Consider the following 21,443-nt stretch of genomic DNA (forward strand, 5'->3'; position numbering starts at 1 on the left):
GTTGTTACTCAACATTTGTTTTTACATCTTCTGTATATTAAATTATGTAAAGAGGTTTGATTTTGTGCTTGCTTTGCTTCTATTTATTTACAGTGGGTTTTATAAGGAGTGTCACCATTATCCGCCATTCAAACTCGTCTGCGTGAGAAGACACTACTTTTTTAACAAGTACAGAGATGTTTAAAAGAATATATTATCTCCTCTACCTTTTTTTTTTGTCTTCTACAAATTTGATTTATTATTCCATTTCCTGTGAAATACTTGCTTTGTAGAGGCTCTTTAATTATTACTTGACCTCATTATTCAACATGCCACACTTCTGGGCCCTTTCCTGTCCTCTTTCCTGGTCTTCCTGAGGAAACAACAGTCCCATAGATGAGTTGTTTTTTTTTTTTGTTGGGGGGGGGGGGGGGGGGGGGGGTTGCTCCGAATAAAATTCCTGACTTCTGTAAGCTGTTATTTACTTTCTCTGCACGTGGAATGAGCTGCTCGTGTCTTCCTGGTTAAACTTATGTGGTTCAAGTTAACGAGCGCAGCTGAGGTGGGGGTGCGCGCGCAGGCGGTGTATGGGCGTTCACAACACATGATTTCTTATGTTCAAAAGACCCCCGACGTATTTCCAATTTTTTTTTTTTTTTTGCATTAATGACGTTTCACAAATGGCCGAATGGGGTAAAAAAAAAAAAAGTCAATTCTTAGGTGACATTTTTTTTTTAAATGTTTTCAACTACAACTTCAAGTTGTAAAAGCCACAGTTTGCTTCCTGTTTTTTTTTTCTTGCAAATACATGAAAACGGGACCTGATGAAACGGCTTCATGGCTGTGTTATCTGTGCCGTTGCTATGAAGGTTGTTACCGCGCGTACTTAATAAGAGCCTTTATATAGACACAGTACTGCTCTTCCAGACATTACAGCTCTGATAACCTGTTGGACAAAACCAGTGAAAATTGTCCTGTTTTTTCCCCCCACCTGTCACAGCTGAGATAAACAAACGAGAACATCTGAACTATCGTCAGTCAGAAGCACCCCAGGATATTCTTTGTGTACGTGTCGCTACGGTGCTTTTGTGTTTTTTCAGGATTTGCTGTACTCTGAAAATCTTTTTTTATTTATTTTTTTAAAGTCTTCTGTTTCCTAAGAGCTTTTCTTTTATCTGCTACCACTGGCTGAACTGAGTCGTTGACGTGAACGCTGCGTCACAGATAGTTGCTGCAGTCGTTTTGGCGACAGCGATTTTCTTTTTGCCTTGCAAACTGCGTTATAAACTGCGATATAAAACTTGAGTTTTATATCTTGCGGTGTAAAACATCGGGGAACAGGAAACCTGCGCTACATCGGTGACAAACAGATTTATGCGAAACTAAAAAAAACCGAGAAAGGGGTTTGATTTAAAGTGCTTTTCCAATGTTTTTGTACAACTTTTAAGTTAGAAACTCATTGCCTGTGTAATAAATATCACTGTAAAAAGAAGATGTTGTTGTCCTTGATATGGTATGCCTCATCTTTATAGGGAAATTATAGTGTCTCACTGACTCCCCAATAACCCTTACACCTCTTCTTGCACCGTCAGAAGTGATACTAGATCGAATTGTTCCTCATCTTTTGTAGAGCTGACAAATTAACAAACCAATATATATTGGTTACATTGTGACTTAACGGGCTGAAATTGAGTGTGATTTTGTGTGAAGTTTCCAGTTTAGATCTGTTTGCGTGTTTGACCGCTGGGTGCCGGTGGCGAGACAGCCTCGTTCTTCTCCAGAAACGCGGAAGCGCTCCAACATTGTTCCATCAGAGACTCCGTAGAGCAGAGCTGCCCTCTGTTTTGACACAATTGTAGGGATAAGTTATCCACACGCTTCGTTGCGCTTACTCGACTATTGCAAGTTATTGTAATTCGTTTTGTATTACTGGAGATTTAAAGGAGTTACATACACGCAGAGTTGACCGTCTGCGACCAGCTTTTGTCGGCGGGCTGCTGTGTTTAGGGAAACCCGTCCCGGTAGCTAGTTTTCTGCTGCTAACCTGCTAGCTAAGATAACAGGTAATCTGCTTGCTTTATACAACATAATTTGGACCACGGACCTTGCTGTCGAGTCTTAGCTGTATTTATGTAGTTAATAATCTGTCAGTGAAAACATCTGACATGTTCACTCAGTAATTTAGTTTTTTTTTTCCCTCTGTTGTTTAGAACAGAGCTCGTGTGATGTGTTTGACTCGGAGATGACCTGCAGCTCATGACCCGCAAAGAGTCTCACTTTCATTAGGTCAAACTTGAGGTTTGTGATGTCATAGCTCTTCTTGTGATTGTGATTGTGGTTGCTGTTGACGGCTAACGTTTGTGTCTTTACTGTACAGGCTCCACACAGGGTGACTCATGCTTTCTGATGAGCTTGACTCCAAACCAGAGGTAATATTTTCATCATTTGTCCACTCGCTCTCCACAGTACAGGCAGAAGAGTGTGTTGTGGAATAACACTTTAAATAACCATAAGGTCCACGCTGTCTGTATTATACATTTCCTCCTTTCTAATCATGCTGTCTTCTTCTCCTCTCAGCTGCTGGTGCAGTTTGTCCAGAATGCCTCCATCCAGTTGGTGCAGAGTCTGGAGGACTCCGAGTCCAAACACTCCTGCCTGCCTCTGCTCTCGCCACCTGAGAGCTCTCTGTGCACTCCGCTGGAGCTCACAGGTCAGCAGGCACTCACTGCTGTTGTCATTTCTGTTTGCTGTGTAGCATTACACCACCTTTGTTTCTGATGGCGTAGTTTAGAGCTGCAATAGAACGAGAATCGTATAAAAGCTACCGCTGTTGTCAACCAATAATTAATTTCAATTTATCAAGCCTAGAAAAGGTTTCTAAATGTTACGTGGCCAATCATTTTAAAAAAAGCCCCAGCCTTTTGGACACTTTAACTTGAATGCCTTTTTTTTTTTTTTTTTGACTTGTTATAATAAGATCGTAAAAATATATAAAATTGGGCTGGACTGTCGCTCAATGGCTGAGCGCACACAGCATTTACCTAAAGCTGATTCCCTCTTGCTACAGCGGGGGTTTGACTCCAACTCCGGTCCTTTGCAATGTCTAATAAGTCCTCATATGCCAAAAGAAAAAAGGGTAAAAGTCATCACTTGGTACAAAAAGTAGTAGCTAAGACTTGGGCGGTGCAGTGCGTGTCGAGTCTGCGAAGATCCTTACCCCCTGCTGTCCAATGTGGATTTTCCCATCACATTTACTCACCTGTTGCACCGAAACATTTATTTTACTGGGCAACAGCATCCTGTTCTTGGCTTAAAGAAACAAAGACAAGCTACAGTATTTCTTTCCCCATCTTTAGGGCGTGGGCTCCACAAATGAAAAACAATATTCTTCATCCATCAGGCTCCATCTTTCTCTTGTAGCGGATCAGCTTTTCAAGATGGAAGTCTTTAGCATGGGTCATGTGTTTTTTTTGTTTTTTTTTTCTCCACATTTCCACTTTAGTTTCCATTAGAATGAGATCCAGACTTTTGTTGGCCACGTCACCGAGTTGATTTGTCTTTTCTAAACAAAAGTTTGAGCGCTGTGGCGGGGCGCATCATCATCATCATCCTGAAAAATTACCTCTGCATCACCAAACAGCCCAAAATATCTACCTGTACATTTACGGGAGAGGAAATGATCGCCGTTTCCCCTGATCCTTAATCTGACGTCAGCCCAGAACGAAACAACGAGTATGTTTCATTGGACCTGCACCAAACAAAGTTCCAGAATCATCTCCCTGCCCGTCATTTACGCCAAGAGTTTTACTGATAACCGGCGAGAAAGTTCGGATATCACCCCTTTTAAAAAGTTCTGTTTTGTTCCATCACAATTTTTACCCCCAAAAAAACCGAGATAACGAAAGGAGCGACTTTACAGATCCTGTCGGCTGTGAAATTCAACAGAAAATCTAACAAACGCTGGTTTCCCCCTCAGATGGAGGCCTGAGCCACGAGCCGGAGACTTCCACCTCCCTGTCGGAGTTTGGAGGTGTGTCTGAGCAAAGCGCGTTGGTGGTCCAGACGCACTTGCAGCCGCGGGCCTCACCAAGCCCCCCGGCCATCCTGCATGACTTTCAGCAGCCAGACAGCACCTCCTACGTCCTGCTGAACCTCGCAAAAGGTGAGCACACACCGAGCACCTGCATGTTCATACACACCAGAGGGAAATCATCCAACTGGAACATCAAGAATCAAGAATCTTTATTGTCACTATGCAGGCATGATGAAATTTACTTCAGGAGCTCTTGGCTTTGGATACACAAAAGATATTAAAAGATATCTAAATAATATACAAGAGAATAAAAATAGTAAAAGTTAAAGTAAAAAGTTACAGTGCAATCCGGTTGTTGTATGACTGTATTGCACATATTGCAGCATAAGTAAGTCAAATAAAAGTGCAGTGCAGTGCGAATAATTTGAATATTATGCAGTGCGAATAACATCTGAATAATCCCCCCCAAAAAATCACACCTTTAAGCTTAAATTGCTCTTTGTCTTCTCGTCCTTCTGTTCGCTGCACAGCTGGATTTTTTCAGTAGAATAGAAGCTGCTGCTGAGACAGTTTGTGGATTCCCGTGTCAAAGTTGGATTTTTCTCCAACACTTAATTAAATATTTTTGTCAAAGAAAAAACGAGTTGATAAATAAATATTTGGCTGTGCCTCTTGTGTTGGGAAAAGTTGTGCAGCAGGAGTCTAAATCTGATCTTGTGTGTGTACTTTGTGTCTCGCGCTGTTCCCGATTCTGCACACGGCGCTAAAAAGAAATGAGGTGACACCAAAAGAAAAAGAGAGAAATATATTCTGGCACAAAGAGAGGATCCTTGGCAGGCACAGCCTCCTGGTTTATCAGCCCTTTGGCAGGAGAGTCGAAAAAAGGATTTCTTGTCTCTTGACTTATATTTTTCTGCATAGTGTATATTTCTCTGTCTGTGACTGAGAGAAGGATTCATTCTTTCTCTTTGTATGTGTGTTGTTCAATAGCGACGTTTAGAAATATGACCTAGATAGGCTCAGGCCATTTTCCTTGCAGAACGTTGGTCTTGATTCTCTCCCTTTTCCCTCTCAGGCATCACTGCCTCTTCAGAGTCCCTGATCTTTGCCGCAGATGGCACAGGGGAGGATGAAGACGAGGGCGTCTCGTCGGGAGACTACGGAATAGACGGGAGCGCTCCCTGGTATCTGCGGGTGCAGGAGCTTGCGCACGACAGCCTGATTGCCGCCACACGGGCACAACTTGCGAGGGATGCCAAAGCCAGCCAAGATGCCAGAGCTACAGGTGTCGGCAACGGTAAAGTGACGCCAATCTCGGCATCACAAGCACAAAAGTTTTTGGTCTACAAAGTAATATCGAGCAGCCTTCAGTAAGCGTTCGCATTATTGCTGCTCATGGACGTGGGGTGAGCAAAGTTGGGAGTAAAATGAGAAAATCTCAAAAAACGTGCACAAAGCAAAACACATTTCCGGGGAGATGAGCTGGTGTACTTATTGCATGCTTCAAAAATGGAGGATAAATGAGGTCGGCGCTGAGATGCAAGTGCAGTATAATCAGCAGTGACTAAAACAATACTCAACACTTGCCTTTAGACGCCTGGAAATCAGATGGCATTTGTAGCTTCGTCTTGACAGATTTACAAATCTGACAGCAAATGTCCACTGGAGCCGTGTCACAGGCTTCCCAGCCACTGATCATCATTTAGTGGGCGTGGTGATAGTTTAAAAAGCCAGCGCAGGCATCAAGCATCAACCAGTCAGGTGATCAGGCCTGTGTTATAGATTGAAACTTCTTTCACGCCTGCACAGTAAATATAAGCTACCTCCAGCAGCCACTTAGCTTAGCCTAACAAAAAGATCAGAAACATTCTCATCAGTTTTGCAGGACTCCGGGTTTCCCTGCTCTGTCAAGCCTTGTTTACACAACCCTTTCTTCGTCTGTCCTTTTTCTAATACGTCTCATCGCATTCGTCTCATCGCACAGCGAGGCTTCCGCTTTGATCTGAAACAGACATTCATTTCCTGCAGCTCGCAGAGCCGAATCAAGCTGTTGACCCACTCCGGGAGTCGGGACTAAATGACAAATCATTTTAAGCTCCCTCCACAGGCGGCCTGTTAAGATTCAGAATTTACCCTTGACAATGAAGGCAATGTGGCTCCGAGCCACATGTCTGATCTTTGAACCCCCCTGAGTCGAATTGCAGCTGGAGGTTGTGTTTGGAAAGTGGTACATGAGGAAGTTTTCTTCCTCTCTCCGTCTGCTAAAGGTGTATTTTTATCAAGTCCCGACTTAGATCTTTTTTAGAGAAAACAAGCATGGTGCTGCTGAGCACATTTATTGTACATTTGCTATTTACTTGTTTTCTGTTACTTTAACTTGTTAAAAAATTTACAGGAGTGTTGAAAGTTGATATTTAGATCAAGTTTGAAAAGTTATCAGTGTCTTAAAATGAGCATATCATCTGTTTTGACACTATAATGGCAGAAAAAAGGCTTCTCCGCTGCTTCCTCTTCTCACATAAAGGAGAATACATCCTTTTCCCACAATTCGTCCCATAATATTCAGAACTGGGTGTTTCTGCTACCTAAGGGCTCTTTGGCCGGATTACATATTTTTATTGAGGCTGAATTAGAATCGTCAGAAGAGAACACGTTGAACACTGAATGAATAAAGGCTTCATTGTCTTTGACGTCATTTTTGACATGTAGCTGCACTGCAGTAACACAACTTGAGATAAAACCTCCTTCTTAAAAACAGGGGATGTCGTGAAATATGAAGGAGGAAAAAAAACTCAATGATTTGCAAATGAATCCTTTAGAATAAACTGTTTTGAATTAATTAGATAAGCGACCCAAATCATTGCACTCGGTTTTTATACACATTCCCCATATACTCCTGCATGGTCAAATACAACATAGTATATGTCAAAGAGTGTTCAGTCCAGGGCTAAGACTGCCAGCTCCGTGCTGCAGTAATTGCCGCCCTCCCACTATCTTGCTTTAGATTAGACACATTTCCTTCTGCAGCGGGGTTTCAGCTATAGGTGCATTACAACTGGCACGCCACAAGCAAAGTGGGAGCCGTTAAAGATGTTGAAAGCGGGGAGTCAAGTCTAGTTAAAAGGGAGTGATTGCATTCAGCTCGGGGTTGTTTTCTTTGTCCTGCAGTTGTTCAGCAGGTCGCAGTCAGTAACCGATGATTTTTACAGCCGGGCTCCAGAGGCTGGCCACCTTGCACTCTTGGATTGATTACTGCACAACCCTGCTCACTTTCCCCTTCCGGTTGCCTAGGTGACCACACACACAGTCTGATAGCAGACGGGGACAAGCGGGAGCTGCCGGCTCGAACCAGCCGCCCCCTCTCTAAGCAGATCCTGCGCTGCTCGTTTGAGGGCTGCTGCAGGACGTTCACCTGGCCGGCACATCTGAAATACCACCTCAAAACACACAGGTAGCATATTACACACACACACACACACACACACACACACACACACACACACACACAGAACTATCTGGTTTAGCAGTAGAGTCCAGCAGTGGTCAGAGGGACGGTGCCTTTGCCAAACAGTGTAATTTATGGATAAGGCATGGAGGCTTCCAACTGTCACACAGTCATTTTATACCTAAGCTACTATTACCTGTAAAACCCAAACGCAGGAAAGACACTCGATGTCTCGCTTTGAAGTGCTTCTGTTTTATATGCCTGAAAAGGATGTAAAAAAATCACATCCAGCTCAAAGGGACTCAGGAGACACCGTGAAAGCTTTCTTTAATAACCTAGATCCGTACATGCACAGAGGAAATTAAAGACAAGAGATTTAAACCATTTCCACAGTCAAAGTTTCAGAACTTTTATGGGCAACAACAGTATTAATAAAGTCTGTCATTAAACAGTAGTTAAATATCAACATTAAACTACGGCTGTAATATTTGTTAATATCTGCTTCACTTGACCAGCGTAACATCTCACAGAAGATTATTTCTGTCTGACAACTTCAAACTGTCTACATAATGGTTCCAAACTAAATTGTTCTGTTTTTAATTAAAAATGGTACAAATAACTCTGAGTTTATGGCCAGGATTTGAACTATGCAAGTGCTTTAGAGCTGAAGAAGCTGCAAGGTTGATGTAGTGTTTCCTACACAGCTGAGACTTTGAAAGAAGTGTATTTGTACACCAGAGTATTTTTTAATATCTGCTTGTGTATCGTGCAGGAATGACCGAATGTTCAGGTGCGGCGCAGAGGGCTGCGGGAAGAGTTTCTACGTGCTGCAGAGGCTGCAGGTTCACATGAGGACTCACAACGGCGAGAAGCCCTTCATCTGCAAAGAGAAGAACTGTGGCAAGAAGTTCACCACTGCTGGGAACTTGAAGAACCACAGACGCATACACACAGGTGGGGAGCGGGAGATATCCGCGTCTAAAAGCCCAAACGAGCTGGAGGCAATAACTGACTCAGGCCATTCGGCTCCTGCTCTTTTAATGCTTCCTTGATGCAGCAAAGGCCGCAGATGTGACGAGTCAGCAGTGCTGGCGCCATCATTTCCCTGCTGCAAGCAGTAACACTACTTTGTCACTTTTTATTTAGGGTGACGTTAAGATTTTCGATGGTCAGTTTTACAGTCTGCATCATCTGTCTAGTGATCAACAAACAGACCAGCTATGAAATAAGCTGCTTCTATTTTACTCTTCTGTCTGGACCGCTGCTGACCTGTTTGGGTTATCACTTTGAACACGTCAGAGCATTTCTGCAAAGCGAGTTTCTTCAGGTTTCTACTGTGGAGGTAAACCGTGTGGTTTGGTGGCTTTTTCTTTCTTTTCCAGGGGAGAAGCCTTTTCTATGCGAAGCAGATAGCTGTGGGCGGTCCTTTGCAGAGTACTCCAGTCTACGAAAACACATGCTCGTACATTCTGGTGAGTGGCGCAGTTCACAGCTGGACGGTTGTTTCGCAGATAATACTGTGAGCTTTAAAGATATGAGCTCAGTTCAAAAGGGGACCACAGGATAGCGTTTTGGTTCACTTTGTGCTGGTGTTACCCAGGTGAGAAGCCTCATGTGTGTGGGATCTGTGGCAAAACTTTCTCCCAGTCCGGCAGCAGAAACGTCCACATGAGGAAGAGGCACGGAGAGGAGGGGCTCGGTGGTGAAAGCAGAGAAACAGGTCTCTCTCTCTCTTTCTCTCTCACACACACTCACACACACACACACACACACACACACACACACACACACACACACACACACACACACACACACACACACACACACACACACACACACACACACACACACACACACACAGTCAGTGTGGTAGTTGATATGCTAATAATTTTTATGTAGCTCCAAGCAGCCCCATACATTTAAAAAAAATGTGCCTATAGAAGCTATTGCTTTAAGTTAAAGATAGGAACATTCCTTAAATTATTTAAAGAGTTTTAGCATTAAAAATGTAACCCCCCCCTTTTTTTTTGTGGGGGCCAGCAGCTGAATTGTTTTTAACTGAACGCATCTTTGAAAAAGCTGAGACAGCACAACTCTACCGCAGAATGAGGCCCATTAGGCCTCTTGTGATGTGATAAGATTCCTCTGAGAAGTCTGTAATCACCAAAATGGCACAGTGACTCAAATGGATGCCTTAAAGCTTCTCCTGCTTATTCAGACACCTTTTTGCCTTCACCTTACTGAGATGACTAAGCACAAAAGTAGAAGCAGCGTCTCCACAGCAGACGCGGAAGGTTTTTCACTTCTGGATTTCTCCTGTTCTGGATATTGGGTTCATTTCCTCTTCATGTTTAAAGCGTCCCTTTGAGACTAATTGTTCCAGATGCTTAAATTCATTTTTAACATGTAATAATGACAGCAGACGGCGCATTCATGCCTCTTTTGTCATTTTTCCATAACAGTAGGGAAGCCATGCAGCTGAATCACCACAGAGGAAAAGCTGCCAAAGCTCTAATTATAAAACAGCAGAATTATTCGGGTCAGCCTCCCCGAAGAGGCAGAGCAAAGAAAGAGGCAGTTGCGCAACAGACGTACCGTTTCTGTGTTATAACAGAAATGCTGGATTAAGTCGACACGTAAATAAACTCTGATCTCATGTTTATTTTTTTTTTGAGGTGTTGGAAAAAAGCGAAAAAAGTTTCACTGTCTGCTTCCAACCAACAGGAGAGGCTCTGACACAAAGCAGCCTGCTGGAGGCAGACGGCGAGAATGGAGGTGGTATGGTCACCATGACAACAACCGTGGAACCAATGAATCTTCATCACGCCATGCTTAGATCACCAGGTAGGCATTTTAAACACGGGACAGAAAACATGAAAGGTGCACAGACTTAACAACACATCTGACCAAGGTAACAGCCGCTGCTGTAAATACTCATTTGGTAAAGCTCTTAATGTTTGTGTTGATGTCATGCGATGCTGAGTCAGCTCGTGGCGTTACTAATGCCCTGGTAAGTGTTTTTCTGTCAGCGTTGGCGAGTCCTGCTGTCATTGGCTGTCTAGAGTTCTTGTGTTTACATTAGTCATCTCTTTAAAACCTTTTGTCCTGGAGCTTTGAACAGTTCAGCACTCTATAATGACTGTCAAAGTTTAACTAGGACTCTGTTTATAGTTTACCTAACAACCTTACTGCATCATTTAAAGTTGCTGCACATACAAGAATTTCCAATTCATGATCACAAGCAGCTTTACAACCACATGATGAACTTCCTTTTGTTTACCATTCTTAAAGGACCAATAAAGAAAACTTTTCTACTCAATAGTTTAAAAACTACTTTCAACAATGAGAACATCTGGGATATTGTATCATAACTGGAAAGACACGCGCGTTACATCATAGTTCTGTTTTCTCTGTCGGACTTTCATTCCCTTCGAAATAGGCAAATAAATACTTTGAGACAGCGAAAAAACATTTGGCACGTTAGCATTGGTGTTTTTCTTTTTACAATCTCAATTCATCTCTTATTCACGTCTTCTAAATGCAGATAAAACCTTTTTTTTAAAAAACGACAAAGAAAACCCAGCTTGTGCCTTTTTGATTTTCCAGCTAAATGAACTAAATAGTATTTAGTATTTTTTCTAATTGACCTCAAACTTAGATGGAAACAATCACAACGTTGCACTACTACCAATGTAGAGTTAAGCTGCAGATGCAACAATATTATCGGTCATTTAGGTGAAACTTGCCCCGAGTAAGAAGAGTTCAAGTATCTTTGGGTTCACTTAACAAGTGAGAGAAGACAGGAGTGATTACCAGTCAAGTTACATTCCCTTTTCATCTATAAACAGAGGCCTTTCTAGCGCCTCAGAGAAGAGAAGAGAATGGGTGCTTTCCTTTTTTTTCCCCATTAACTCTGTAAATTGCTACAAGTTAAATGACATTTTTTCTACAGCAGCATTTGTGTTACCATGTACTCAGCCCCTGTTTAACTTGCCTTTGTCTCTCTTTGTCCAGGTTCAGCAGACTCTGTGGTAGTTCTCTCTCAGCCTCATGAACTGGTGACCATGACAACAGAGGGCCATGCTTATGGAGAGGATGTTGTTGCTCTGCTGTAGTCTCCGGTCATGACAGTCATCACATGCTGCCTATTTTGGCTTTGTTCAGTGGACTAAACGTAGACATGTAATTTGTAAAGAGATTAATCACAGACTTTAACACTTGTAGATATTTGTAATTAACAATCTATGATGGTTTTATTTTGACAAGTATGAAACTGCAGAGTTTGTACAAGCAACACTTTTTTTTTTTTTTTAAATACTCCCAAAGAAACACAGACGGGTTGTAAAGGATTCTGATAGCGTGACCAATGTTTTATGTGCATTATCATGTCAAACACGGACCGGAGGTGGAAGTGCGGGCGATGGTCGCCGATGAAACGGGATTACCAGAAACCTCCGCGGCTGTTCTTGTTAGTGAGACTTAAATGTATCAGACACAAAGTTTTATTATGCTTACAACAAAAACTAGACTATTAAAAAATGCTAAAGCGCTGTTTACCACTTTGTTGCACTTCAGTGCACGGCACGAGCAGTCCCAACAAGCCCCGGCACATCGTTTATCAATTATTTCAAACACGCTACAGATCCAGTTTTGCTGAAAGCTGAAGGATGGTGCTATCTCTAGTGATTAACTTGGTCTTAATAAGGCAAGACAACTTACAGCAGAATATATTGTTGCTTAAGAAAAAAAAGTGTCTAAAAATGAATTAAGGGTAATATTGAGGTTCTTTCTGGCTGTATGAAACCAACGGCAGGTGTATGGGGCTGGTAGAAATGGCAGTGTTTGCAAATGAGCGCGACATGAATTAGCTTCTCATTGTTGCCGTCTGTTCATCACCTCTCCTCAGTGGATCCTCAGGTTGTGGAAGTGGTCCAACGTAGCGCCTAGAGCCCAGCTAGCCTCCACATTCTTTACTTTCTTGGTCAGCTGAGAGGGGAAAAGAACCAAATGACACAAATTACTTTTGTATTTACTGAATAAAAAAGTAACTGAGTGTAGAATTGTCTTATTTTTCTTAAAATGTGACTGCCAGCAGACCAAAGAATAAGATGTTGATAATATGTCATGGCCTCATTATTTCAAGCTGCTAAATGGCAGCAAATAAATGCTCTACCTTTAAATGAAAAGAGCCGTGCTTGAGCCTTTCGATGCGCTATTGTATTCACTTCATAAAACACAAGTCTGGACTACACCCTTTCCTTTAGTTGCAGACTTGTTAATATTGTATAATGCAGCCTAACCTGTAGCATCGTGCTCTCCTTGAAGCCAAACCCATCCTTGAGTAGACAAGTGATGTAGGTCATGTCCATACACAGGAAAGGGCTGACGGGTGGGTGCTTGGTCATCTTATTGCACACTGAGAGAAAGAAATCATCTGTGTTAGGTTGAATAATCAGTCACCTGTATGCTGCTGACAGATGGGGGCAGCATTTCAGACAGAAACAACTCGAGGTCCATTCAGATGCACGCTATATCTGAAGTACAGGGAGCTGTACTGTCACAGTAATGATGCATTCTCCTGCCCATCTCACCCTCTTTGGCTCTCTTCTTGAAGTCTCTGACCTGCAGCATCCCTCCTTGGACATTATCTGCAACGGGGTGATTTAGAAGTAATTATTTCATTTCAACGGCTAAAACATTCATTACAACAGCAGATCTACACGCATATTTCCATTGTACTAATGATAGAGCCCGTGGCCTTTCAGCGTAGAATGGCAGAGGATAGCAATTTCTGTAATACCAACACAACTATAGCTTGTCAAATCCCCTGATCCAGGAGCAGATGACACATTTTTCAGCCTCTGTCTGGCATGCCTTGTCGGTATAATTATATAAGGTGTGGAGAGAAGGTGTGTGTTTGTGTGTGTGCGCTCACCGATAAGGCCTGCATCCACAGCTCTGTCAAAGTAATAGGAGAATGCATAGAAAACACTGCCATCTTGGAGCTTGTATGGCTGATGAATAACCCCATTCACCACCTTAAGTACTTCCTGATAACAATGCTTGTATCCTGCATCACCTGAGAGAAATGGAGACAGCGGTGTAAATGATTAATTTCCTCTCGGAACGATGTCATAGAATAATGTGTAATTCCTTTAAGTCCATTTTGCTAATGTTAGGCTGCCCACACAAGATTGTCTCGCGTGCATTGTGCTCACATCTGTCACACGGCTCCATTTATGCCAGATGTTTGTCGTCAGATACATTATGGATTTAACACGAGGCCAGGAAAATCAAAGGGAGAAACTAATATTTTGAAAATTCCGATAAGAGTCGGCTTGGGATTTAGCTTAATACTTAACTTCAAACAATTTAAACGGGATCTTACCATCTGGGTTTCCGCTCACTTGATAGGTTCGCCCTCCGAAGCTCCATTCATCTCTGAACTTATTCGGCAGGCAGGAACTATTATAAACCAGCCCCTCCAACCCTGTGAGAGCACAGACATAATTAATCCAACGGGTACAACAGCTTTGTTGGCTTGTCACGGTCTGAGCCCGACTCAAAAAACTCTAATAGCGAGTAATTTAGCTGAAGTGCTTCAGTGACTAATCTCAGGATATTACTGAAAATGTTTATGGGTAGGAAACTTGATGTAGATCCTAAAAAAAAAATCTATATCTTGTGAATATATAAGTGTAGCGAAGAAGACGAGACGGAAGACAAACTGCTGAACTCTGTTTGAGTCTCCAATCCTTCAGTGACACACAGTGACTATGAGAAACACTGACCCACAGCTGACGGCATTGCAGTGCTGTTAACCTCGAGCATAGCGCCTTCTCCACCCAGCGTGGCGAGCCGTGCCATCATTAGTCCGTTTCCTAGATAACTGGGGAAAGACAAAAGGATTGCTGTACAGTTACAAAACCAATCTGGAACAGAGAGTGCATCTAGCAAATAAGTCATTCTGAAACTCGGCCAAACAAGTGGTGTCTGCCTATTATTCACATCCTAATGACTAAGCAGATACCAGAAGCTGTCCTAATTACAAAGAGCTCTAAATGAAGTTAAATGTAACAAGAACAAAGTGAGTGGAATTAGCACCATAACCAAAGGCCAGTTTAAACCTCCATGAAAAATGAAGTTGATTAGACGTAAAACAGATGCATGAATTCATGCAGTCGTAACATTCGAAAATGGGTTTAGACTACGTCTCATGAAAAATGCATCAGTTCTCAAATCTGTTACCTGTGACTGTACAGTTCAAACGTTGAGTTGAAGATGTCAAATCTGGCGACGTAATCAGCGACGGGAGCACTTTCAATGGTTTTCTGTGGTGGAATAATAAAGATATCGCGGCTTAACGTCACTAGAGTCTCAGAAGAAGAAATTTTGAAAAAAACTCTGACCCTCAGTTTTGGCAGGAAAGTGATCTGCGTGGAACCTCCTCCCAAATCCAATATTCCAACCGTCTTCTTGGTTTGTACGTTCAGATGACCTGGAAGAAATCCAATCTTTAATTAAGCCACTTTGTCTGAGTGGAGCAAATCAGTTCCACCTGATTAGATTGTACACGTATTCCAAAGGCTTTCTTGGCACACATGAACGATCTAAGAAGCATGAAATGGCAGCATTCGGTCTGAGAAAGATCACAGCAATGCTCTTTAGGCGGGGAATTCACACTTGTATCGATTCAGCCCACACAAAGACAAAGAAATGATTTTCAGTGTCTTAAAAGACCAAAAATAGACTCCTCTTTCAGAACTGCAACATTTAGAATCCTCACTTCCTAAATGATTAAAAACTGCTAATAATAAAGTGAAGTATCACAATGGAAAATATTCCTTTTTCGCAACTTTTTTGGGTTTGTTGCTGGCATTGAAATGTTTATATTTCTCCTAAATGCAACACACTGAAAACCATTTCTTTTGACTTGAATACATCTTCAAACAAATGAACAAATGCCAGTTAAGTTCTTATGGCTTTTAAAAAACACTCCAACGTTTCGGGCGATCTGGTTTGTGAATTAAATTTGGAGATGCAGAGCCTGAGATAAGAAAAACAAAAGCTACTCTGTATCCAGGGAAAGGCACTGAGTGTTTTATAGCTGTGTGCAGACTTGCCTGTCAGAAAGTTCACAGAAATCCAAGCCAGGATCCCTACAATTGCAAAATTAGAACCAGAAAGCAATCATTTCAGATGGAACGTGCAAGTTCATTTTAGAAAAGCTGACAACAAATTTGTGAAATACAAACACACCCGAGTTAAGCTAAATTGCTGACAAATCAATTACACCGTAGCACAACTGACTCACATTTTTCACCACATCATTACCAGCTTTTAGGATCAAAATAACTTGGTGGGTTATTTTTCTTTCATTTTTTTTTTAAACGTGTCATTATAAATAATATTCATAATATACTGTAATTTACTTAAACGCCTTCATTAAGCGAAGTTCTTTACAGAAACTGCACAGCATGCCAACAATATGGCATTAAGATCAGTGATGTCATCTGCGAAATGTTTTAACCGGGGACATGAGCGGATGGGATAAGGGATGAATGAGCTGCTTGTCAGGATGGAGGGTGGGCGGAAGTTACCTTCGCTCGTGCCGTTCATTATGCTGACGCTGTTGTCTGGGACCAAAAAAGGAGAGTCGGCAAACACATGTTGAACCTGAGAGCAGAGGAGGGAGGGAGAAGAGTGAGAAGGAGGAAGAAAACGGAAGAATGAGAGCACCTTGGAGTAACAGTGAACAGAAGGGAAATGGCCAGAATGCTGTCTACTGCGATAGTGGCTCACCCAGAGGTGCCGTCCGCTGGATAGGATTAATTCATTCCCTCAGGGGGATTAATATTGTATCATTTATCATCCAAGGTGCCCCAGGGCCATCCATTATTATGTTATCCCCTAAACAAGAGTCTTCCACACTAAGCTCACAGTGCTCCAGGAGAAATATTTCCATCTTGTCTCTGTACCACCTGTCACAGCACGAAAAATGTTCTTTTCTTCTCTGCCCGCTGCTTCACTCAATGAGAGGTTGTACTTTCCTGTGAAAGTGTCAGCCAACGTTAGAGCTAACAACTCCTTTATGATACAGAACTGCGCTCTGCTCTGCAGAGTCTTTGTACTGCTGAAATAGAACCTCAATCATATGTCGGTGTGAGTGTACTCATTGACCTGCTCCAGAAGGGCCTGGGCTTTCTCAGCGGGCAGCAGCCGTAATCCAGCTGTGGCTCTCAGCACCAAAGGCGTTCTCTTCCAGTCCAGACGAGGCACCGTCTTCCTGGCCACCTTTAGCAGTATCCTCACTGTTTGTCCAGCCTGTACAAACGCACACAATACTGTCTAAAAGCAACACTGTACGCAAAGGCCCTTAGATGACAGACTGCTAAGAGTTAAGAAAACTCGAGAAACATTATGGCAACTACATCTACCCGTTTGCCATTTCTCTAAACTTATATGCTTTTATCAGTAATGTGATTCCAGTAGAGGGAGGCTATTGGCAGCGTTTCTACAATTTAGAGCCAGCAGACCTTTTCCCCTCAGCTCGGTATAATTGATTACATCTGACAATTAACTCACCATTTGAGGGGAGTCGACATATGCTGACAAACCAGGCTTCACAGAATGGAACATCTCGTTGTCCAAAACGGGCAGCTTCTCTGAAAAGTACCACCCACATCAAATATGAAGCAGTCATTAAAAGCATTACAGGTTTAAATCCACTTAGCATACATATGCAATATCAAGTGTAAGTAACTTGTATGTAACTTGAAGTGTGCAAATAAGAGTAAATGTTAAAGAAAAGCATTCATAATCGCTTCGAAGCAGCAAAACCTATGGGCCTCCAAGTGTTTTAAAGGCAATTTATTGGCATTATATTTCAGTCTTCTCAGCAGTAAATGCGACCACATATATATATATATATATATATATATATACATATATCTCCAAAAATACAAATAACCCCCCCCCCCCAAAAAAGAAATCAGCTCATCTGAGACAACCTTGTAAAGCATTACCCGTGTCACTCTGGATGAAGGTGTAGACGTGAATGCGCGTCCCCGTACTCCCTGCATCAAACATCACCGCGTAGAAGATGCGGGTCTGGTTCGCCGGCCGGCTGAGGCTGGGAAGGATCCCAGATAGATCTAGAAAAGAGGTCTTTACTTGGGCTTGGTTCAGCCTCGCGACGGCAAGCAGGACCAGGAGGAGCAGCGGGACGGTGGGCTTCATCTTCCCTCTGGCGTGACAGAAAACAAACAGCAATTCTTTGCGTTACACCTCCGGAACGCTGATAACGAATGATTTGAGCGGCTCGAAAGCAGCTCAAAGTGCTGATGACTAGCACCCGGGGGTTTTAAATTACAGCGTGGCAGGCGACGGGGTAATAAGAAGCAATCATGCTGTTTACACCATCACGTTTGACCACACCCCATCAGTGGACCAAAACCAACCTTTTCACCTGCTCAGTCAACTCCTGTTGAAAGTTGAAGCACACACAACAACTTCACTGTGTTGGATTTCATGTGGTGAGCTTTAATCCATGGATCTTGGCGATCTGGTTTTAATCCTTAAACTTCGCACTGCAGAGTTTAAGGATTAATAACTCCTTATTACCTCAGTCAAGCATTGCTCTACAAAAAAAAAGAAGAATCCTTCTAGAGACACCATCACAGTGCTTCCACAGAAATGTAACAGCCTGGAGGAATTTAACTTCAGAAATGTTACCGCTTGTGAATCTCAACTGAGGTTTTACATTTCAAATGTTTCATTTGCCTTTTGGGCCAGAAACGAGTATAAAAAATGAATAGAAATGCTGAAATTCCCTATAACTCCTAACAGTTACAGGGGCTGTGTAAACCAAAATGTAACAGACAAAGGCAGCGAAGTGTCTGCCTTACAAAACGTCCGCCTGGAATTATGCAAAGAAAACTTTGCATGGAAGATCAGATTTTTAAAAAACGTTCACTGCACTCCAAACGCTGCCTCTTCAGCTAATACTTAAAAAATATTCAGATTTCTGTCTCAACTCGGAGACTAATTGTGCCTCTCTCAAATCAAAATAAGACAGACAACGAATTGCAATCTAACAGTCACTGCCGTTCACCTTGGGGGACAAATAACATGGGTCTCCACTGTATGCTCCGCCTAGGGACCATCTGCAAAGTAAAACGTAAATATTCAATTACTTTACTGTCAAAATCAGTGCTGTGGCCAAAAAAATAAAAAGATTTTTTTTTTTTTTTTTAAATTGCAGTTTCTTGAAAGAGAAGCATTTAAATTGGGGTAAAAAAGAAAATGGCAACATCTGTTGCCACTTTTACTACTTCGAATTGCATATCGACACGATTTGTCTACGTTTTCCCCTTTTTTTTTGGAAACTAGATTTTTTTTTTTGCTAAATTTACTTACAATAATGAGACCTGAGGGCTGTAAGATGAGCTGGATGTTAGTTCCACAATCCAGGGTAACGGTGATGAAAGAAGAACCAAAGCTTTGAGGATCGTCGGTCAGAGGATCCCAGCAATCCATCTGGATAATAATTCAAAACATGTAAACACTGAAACCTGAAACTTTAAATCAATTGTGCAGTGATGGTGTGACATATAAACGTTGGAATCTTATTTGTCACTGATAGTTAATACCAATTACAAACATAATTTAACGGCAACACAATATGACATGAGATGCACACAAAATACAAACTCCCAGTGTGCATTCTTATACTGAGGATGGAGCCACCAAAGACATCGGCTGTGACACATTTAAGAAAACTTAAATATAACCGTTGTGGTAATTTAAAGAAACTAAATTTACACAGTATATGTTGTGTTTTTTTTCCCTCCACGTGTTGTTGGAACACCAACAGGAGACCACTGAATTCAAGTTGACTTTGGTGACCTACACGAATCAAAGGCTTGGAAAAGTATGTGAACCCAATTCAAGAGATCAAAAGTTCTGTGTAAAGCCTGGTTTTTCTATCGTCAGCAGGAGATATACCTCAGGTGATTTATTTATTTATTTTTTCTGTGACACTTGTTCTGGTAAAATTGGCACATTTGAGATTGAGTGTTGCGCTTTGAAGACGGTCCCCTGCGCAGCTGGCTGCTCTGAGGTCAGTGCCATTTGTTTGGCTTTGACAACGGCTCGTTTTGATGAAAATGAGCTCGAAGCTTGTCATGTACCTTCCCACACCCTATAGCAGACGTCATTTGTCTTTAATCGTCTCGTTCATGGGACATTGCTGGGGAAGGACGAGTCTGCTCATATCTTTCCAAATTTGGCAAGTTGCCAGCAGCCATTTGTGCAGTAAGTTAGCAGCGGACTTCCAAACTTTGTTTCTAGCATAATAACGAACAGCCGGTTCAGTTACACACAAGCCGTCCCTCACAACACTGTCCTCTACTCTTGTTAGTCTTGACACTTTCCACATAAAGCACTGAAATGGGCCGAATGAAGATAAATTATGTCAAGGAGAGCTGAGGGGACCGTTGCAAGCTGTGAAAAAAAAACACTAATTAGCGTCAGCTACATTTTTAAAAGGCTAAGCGGTGAAGTTTGTCAAGCTAATATTAGCTTGTTAGCTGTTGCGGGTACATAAAATACCGGAATTTGGACAAAAAAGAAACTCCTATGCCTGTCAATTAAATATGCTACAATACGTCTGTAAGTAATTCGATGTAGCGGCAGCTAAGCGCTTAAAAGAACTGAGGCTCACCATGATGTCCGACTCGCAGCACCCTTGTCTCTAGACGTCATTGGGAGTATTTTCGGTCTCGGGCTACAGTATGTTTCATAGTGTCTCGCGCTGAGTTTACCAGTGGATGCATGAATAGAACGTGCTGTGCGTTGAATTCAAACAGCAAGCACCAATAAACTCCGTGTTCGGGCTGTGGTTGTTAGTTTAATGTCAGAAATATTTATTTTTCACAAGCTGTCAAAACAGAGGGGTGCATTCAGCAACACAGTTGTGACAAGTTCAAACAATACTGCTTTGTCTTTATGTTTAAAGAACAATTGAACCACAGGATAATTTCAACATAAGTCACAGTTCAGAGCACTCAAATTACAGCATCTTTATTAAAACAACTAACAATCAGTACAAAGAAGTGTCACTGTCAAGGGGGTGAGGTTTAGAATGGCCCCACACATCGGATGTAAATATTTCTTGTAAATAGTATTAACTGCACCACTGCTAATAGTTTCATCCCAAATATTTGACCTTAATAGCCAATATAGAATCTTGAATTTCAAGTTCATTACATGTAAAGCACTTCATCTTGACACGCCGTTCATGACCAGAAGTATTATTTTGACTGGACAATAAAAACAAACTGTAAAGGTCTATCTGACACCGAGAAGACACACACACACACACACACACAACACTGGAGTGTTTTAGTAGGATGTTGAGCCCTTAAAGGACAAGAACCCCAGTTTTGTTTTGTTTTAATGTAATCCAAAGACAGCTGCGCCCACGTTCTGATGTAACATCTGTTCCAGTCACGATTCAAGTATCTACCCAAACATCTGATAAACAATAATGAACTTCAGTGCGTCCATAGAAAGCATTTGCTGTTGGTGCCTGGCGACAGAATCCCTAACCGTTTTGAGAAATGTGATGGCGCAACACTCAGGAGACAACGCAAGTGACTGACCACGATTAAAGGAGAATTCCGGCTATTTTACAAACATATCCCATCTGTTGGAGACAGATGAAGACATGACCACAGAGGAAGACAGTATGTGCTGCATGGATTGGGACCTCTTACAGCGCGATCCAGATGGGTCACATAGCAGCGAGTGTTTCACCCAGACAGAGACGTCACGGCGAAAATGGGTGTTGAAACGAGTCAGCTGTTCGATAGGAAACAATAACAAACATGGCAATGTCTAGTTCAGTTCCCGAGGGTCGTTTTTGGTGGACAAAAAGACAATTTTGGAATACTATAGTGTATGACTTCGGCGATCGATTTGTGC

At 42.1% G+C, this 21,443-nt stretch overlaps 2 protein-coding genes across 6 annotated transcripts; one reads left to right on the forward strand and one right to left on the reverse strand.

Moving 5' to 3' along the window:
- The first annotated feature begins 1,786 nt into the window (after positions 1 to 1,786).
- Positions 1,787 to 12,643, forward strand: znf410 (zinc finger protein 410). Of its 3 annotated transcripts, none has more exons than XR_012769032.1 (12): positions 1,787 to 2,042; positions 2,190 to 2,277; positions 2,357 to 2,408; positions 2,557 to 2,689; positions 3,956 to 4,141; positions 5,088 to 5,309; positions 7,304 to 7,463; positions 8,230 to 8,411; positions 8,840 to 8,929; positions 9,058 to 9,177; positions 9,920 to 10,093; positions 10,182 to 10,264. XR_012769032.1 is itself a non-coding variant. In XM_075459882.1 (12 exons), the coding sequence occupies exons 3-12, from the start codon at positions 2,376 to 2,378 to the stop codon at positions 11,570 to 11,572; spliced, it is 1,347 nt and encodes a 448-aa protein (XP_075315997.1). In that variant the 5' UTR covers positions 1,787 to 2,042; positions 2,190 to 2,277; positions 2,357 to 2,375; the 3' UTR covers positions 11,573 to 12,643. The 3 variants fall into 3 exon arrangements, 2 of the variants coding, with proteins under 2 accessions (XP_075315997.1, XP_075315998.1); XM_075459882.1 differs by lacking the exon at positions 9,920 to 10,093 and adding an exon at positions 11,472 to 12,643 and having other exon boundaries at positions 10,182 to 10,301; XM_075459883.1 differs by lacking the exon at positions 9,920 to 10,093 and adding an exon at positions 11,472 to 12,643 and having other exon boundaries at positions 2,195 to 2,277; positions 10,182 to 10,301.
- Positions 11,681 to 20,870, reverse strand: entpd5b (ectonucleoside triphosphate diphosphohydrolase 5b). 3 transcript variants are annotated; one of them, XM_075459885.1, is made up of 16 exons: positions 20,182 to 20,870; positions 18,876 to 18,995; positions 18,571 to 18,622; positions 17,483 to 17,703; positions 17,043 to 17,122; positions 16,638 to 16,781; positions 16,058 to 16,133; positions 15,581 to 15,616; positions 14,867 to 14,955; positions 14,706 to 14,788; positions 14,249 to 14,346; positions 13,846 to 13,947; positions 13,393 to 13,536; positions 13,049 to 13,105; positions 12,758 to 12,873; positions 11,681 to 12,443 (listed from the first exon to the last, which is right to left on the reverse strand). In XM_075459885.1, exons 4-16 carry the CDS (start codon positions 17,694 to 17,696, stop codon positions 12,360 to 12,362), a joined length of 1,323 nt encoding a protein of 440 aa, XP_075316000.1. In that variant the 5' UTR covers positions 17,697 to 17,703; positions 18,571 to 18,622; positions 18,876 to 18,995; positions 20,182 to 20,870; the 3' UTR covers positions 11,681 to 12,359. The 3 variants fall into 3 exon arrangements, with proteins under 3 accessions (XP_075316000.1, XP_075315999.1, XP_075316001.1); XM_075459884.1 differs by lacking the exon at positions 18,571 to 18,622; XM_075459886.1 differs by lacking the exons at positions 18,571 to 18,622; positions 18,876 to 18,995.
- Between the last annotated feature and the right edge of the window lie 573 nt (positions 20,871 to 21,443).

The sequence above is a fragment of the Odontesthes bonariensis genome, chromosome 24 (assembly GCF_027942865.1).
Source record: "Odontesthes bonariensis isolate fOdoBon6 chromosome 24, fOdoBon6.hap1, whole genome shotgun sequence".
NCBI classification, from domain to species: Eukaryota; Metazoa; Chordata; class Actinopteri; order Atheriniformes; family Atherinopsidae; genus Odontesthes; species Odontesthes bonariensis.

What these genes read in the sequence shown, in the direction of transcription:
- entpd5b (XM_075459886.1), bottom strand. Translation starts at nt 17,696, where the DNA reads ATGAAGCCCACCGTCCCGCTGCTCCTCCTGGTCCTGCTTGCCGTCGCG. An exon ending in AATGAACGGCACGAGCGAAG is followed by an intron (nt 15,617 to 16,057) that starts GTAACTTCCGCC and finishes TTGCAATTGTAG; the next exon opens with GGATCCTGGCTTGGATTTCT. An exon ending in AGGAGAGCACGATGCTACAG is followed by an intron (nt 12,444 to 12,757) that starts GTTAGGCTGCAT and finishes TTCCCCTCTCAG; the next exon opens with CTGACCAAGAAAGTAAAGAA.
- znf410 (XM_075459882.1), top strand. Translation starts at nt 2,376, where the DNA reads ATGCTTTCTGATGAGCTTGACTCCAAACCAGAG. An exon ending in CACTCCGCTGGAGCTCACAG is followed by an intron (nt 2,690 to 3,955) that starts GTCAGCAGGCAC and finishes TTTCCCCCTCAG; the next exon opens with ATGGAGGCCTGAGCCACGAG. An exon ending in CCACAGACGCATACACACAG is followed by an intron (nt 8,412 to 8,839) that starts GTGGGGAGCGGG and finishes TTTCTTTTCCAG; the next exon opens with GGGAGAAGCCTTTTCTATGC.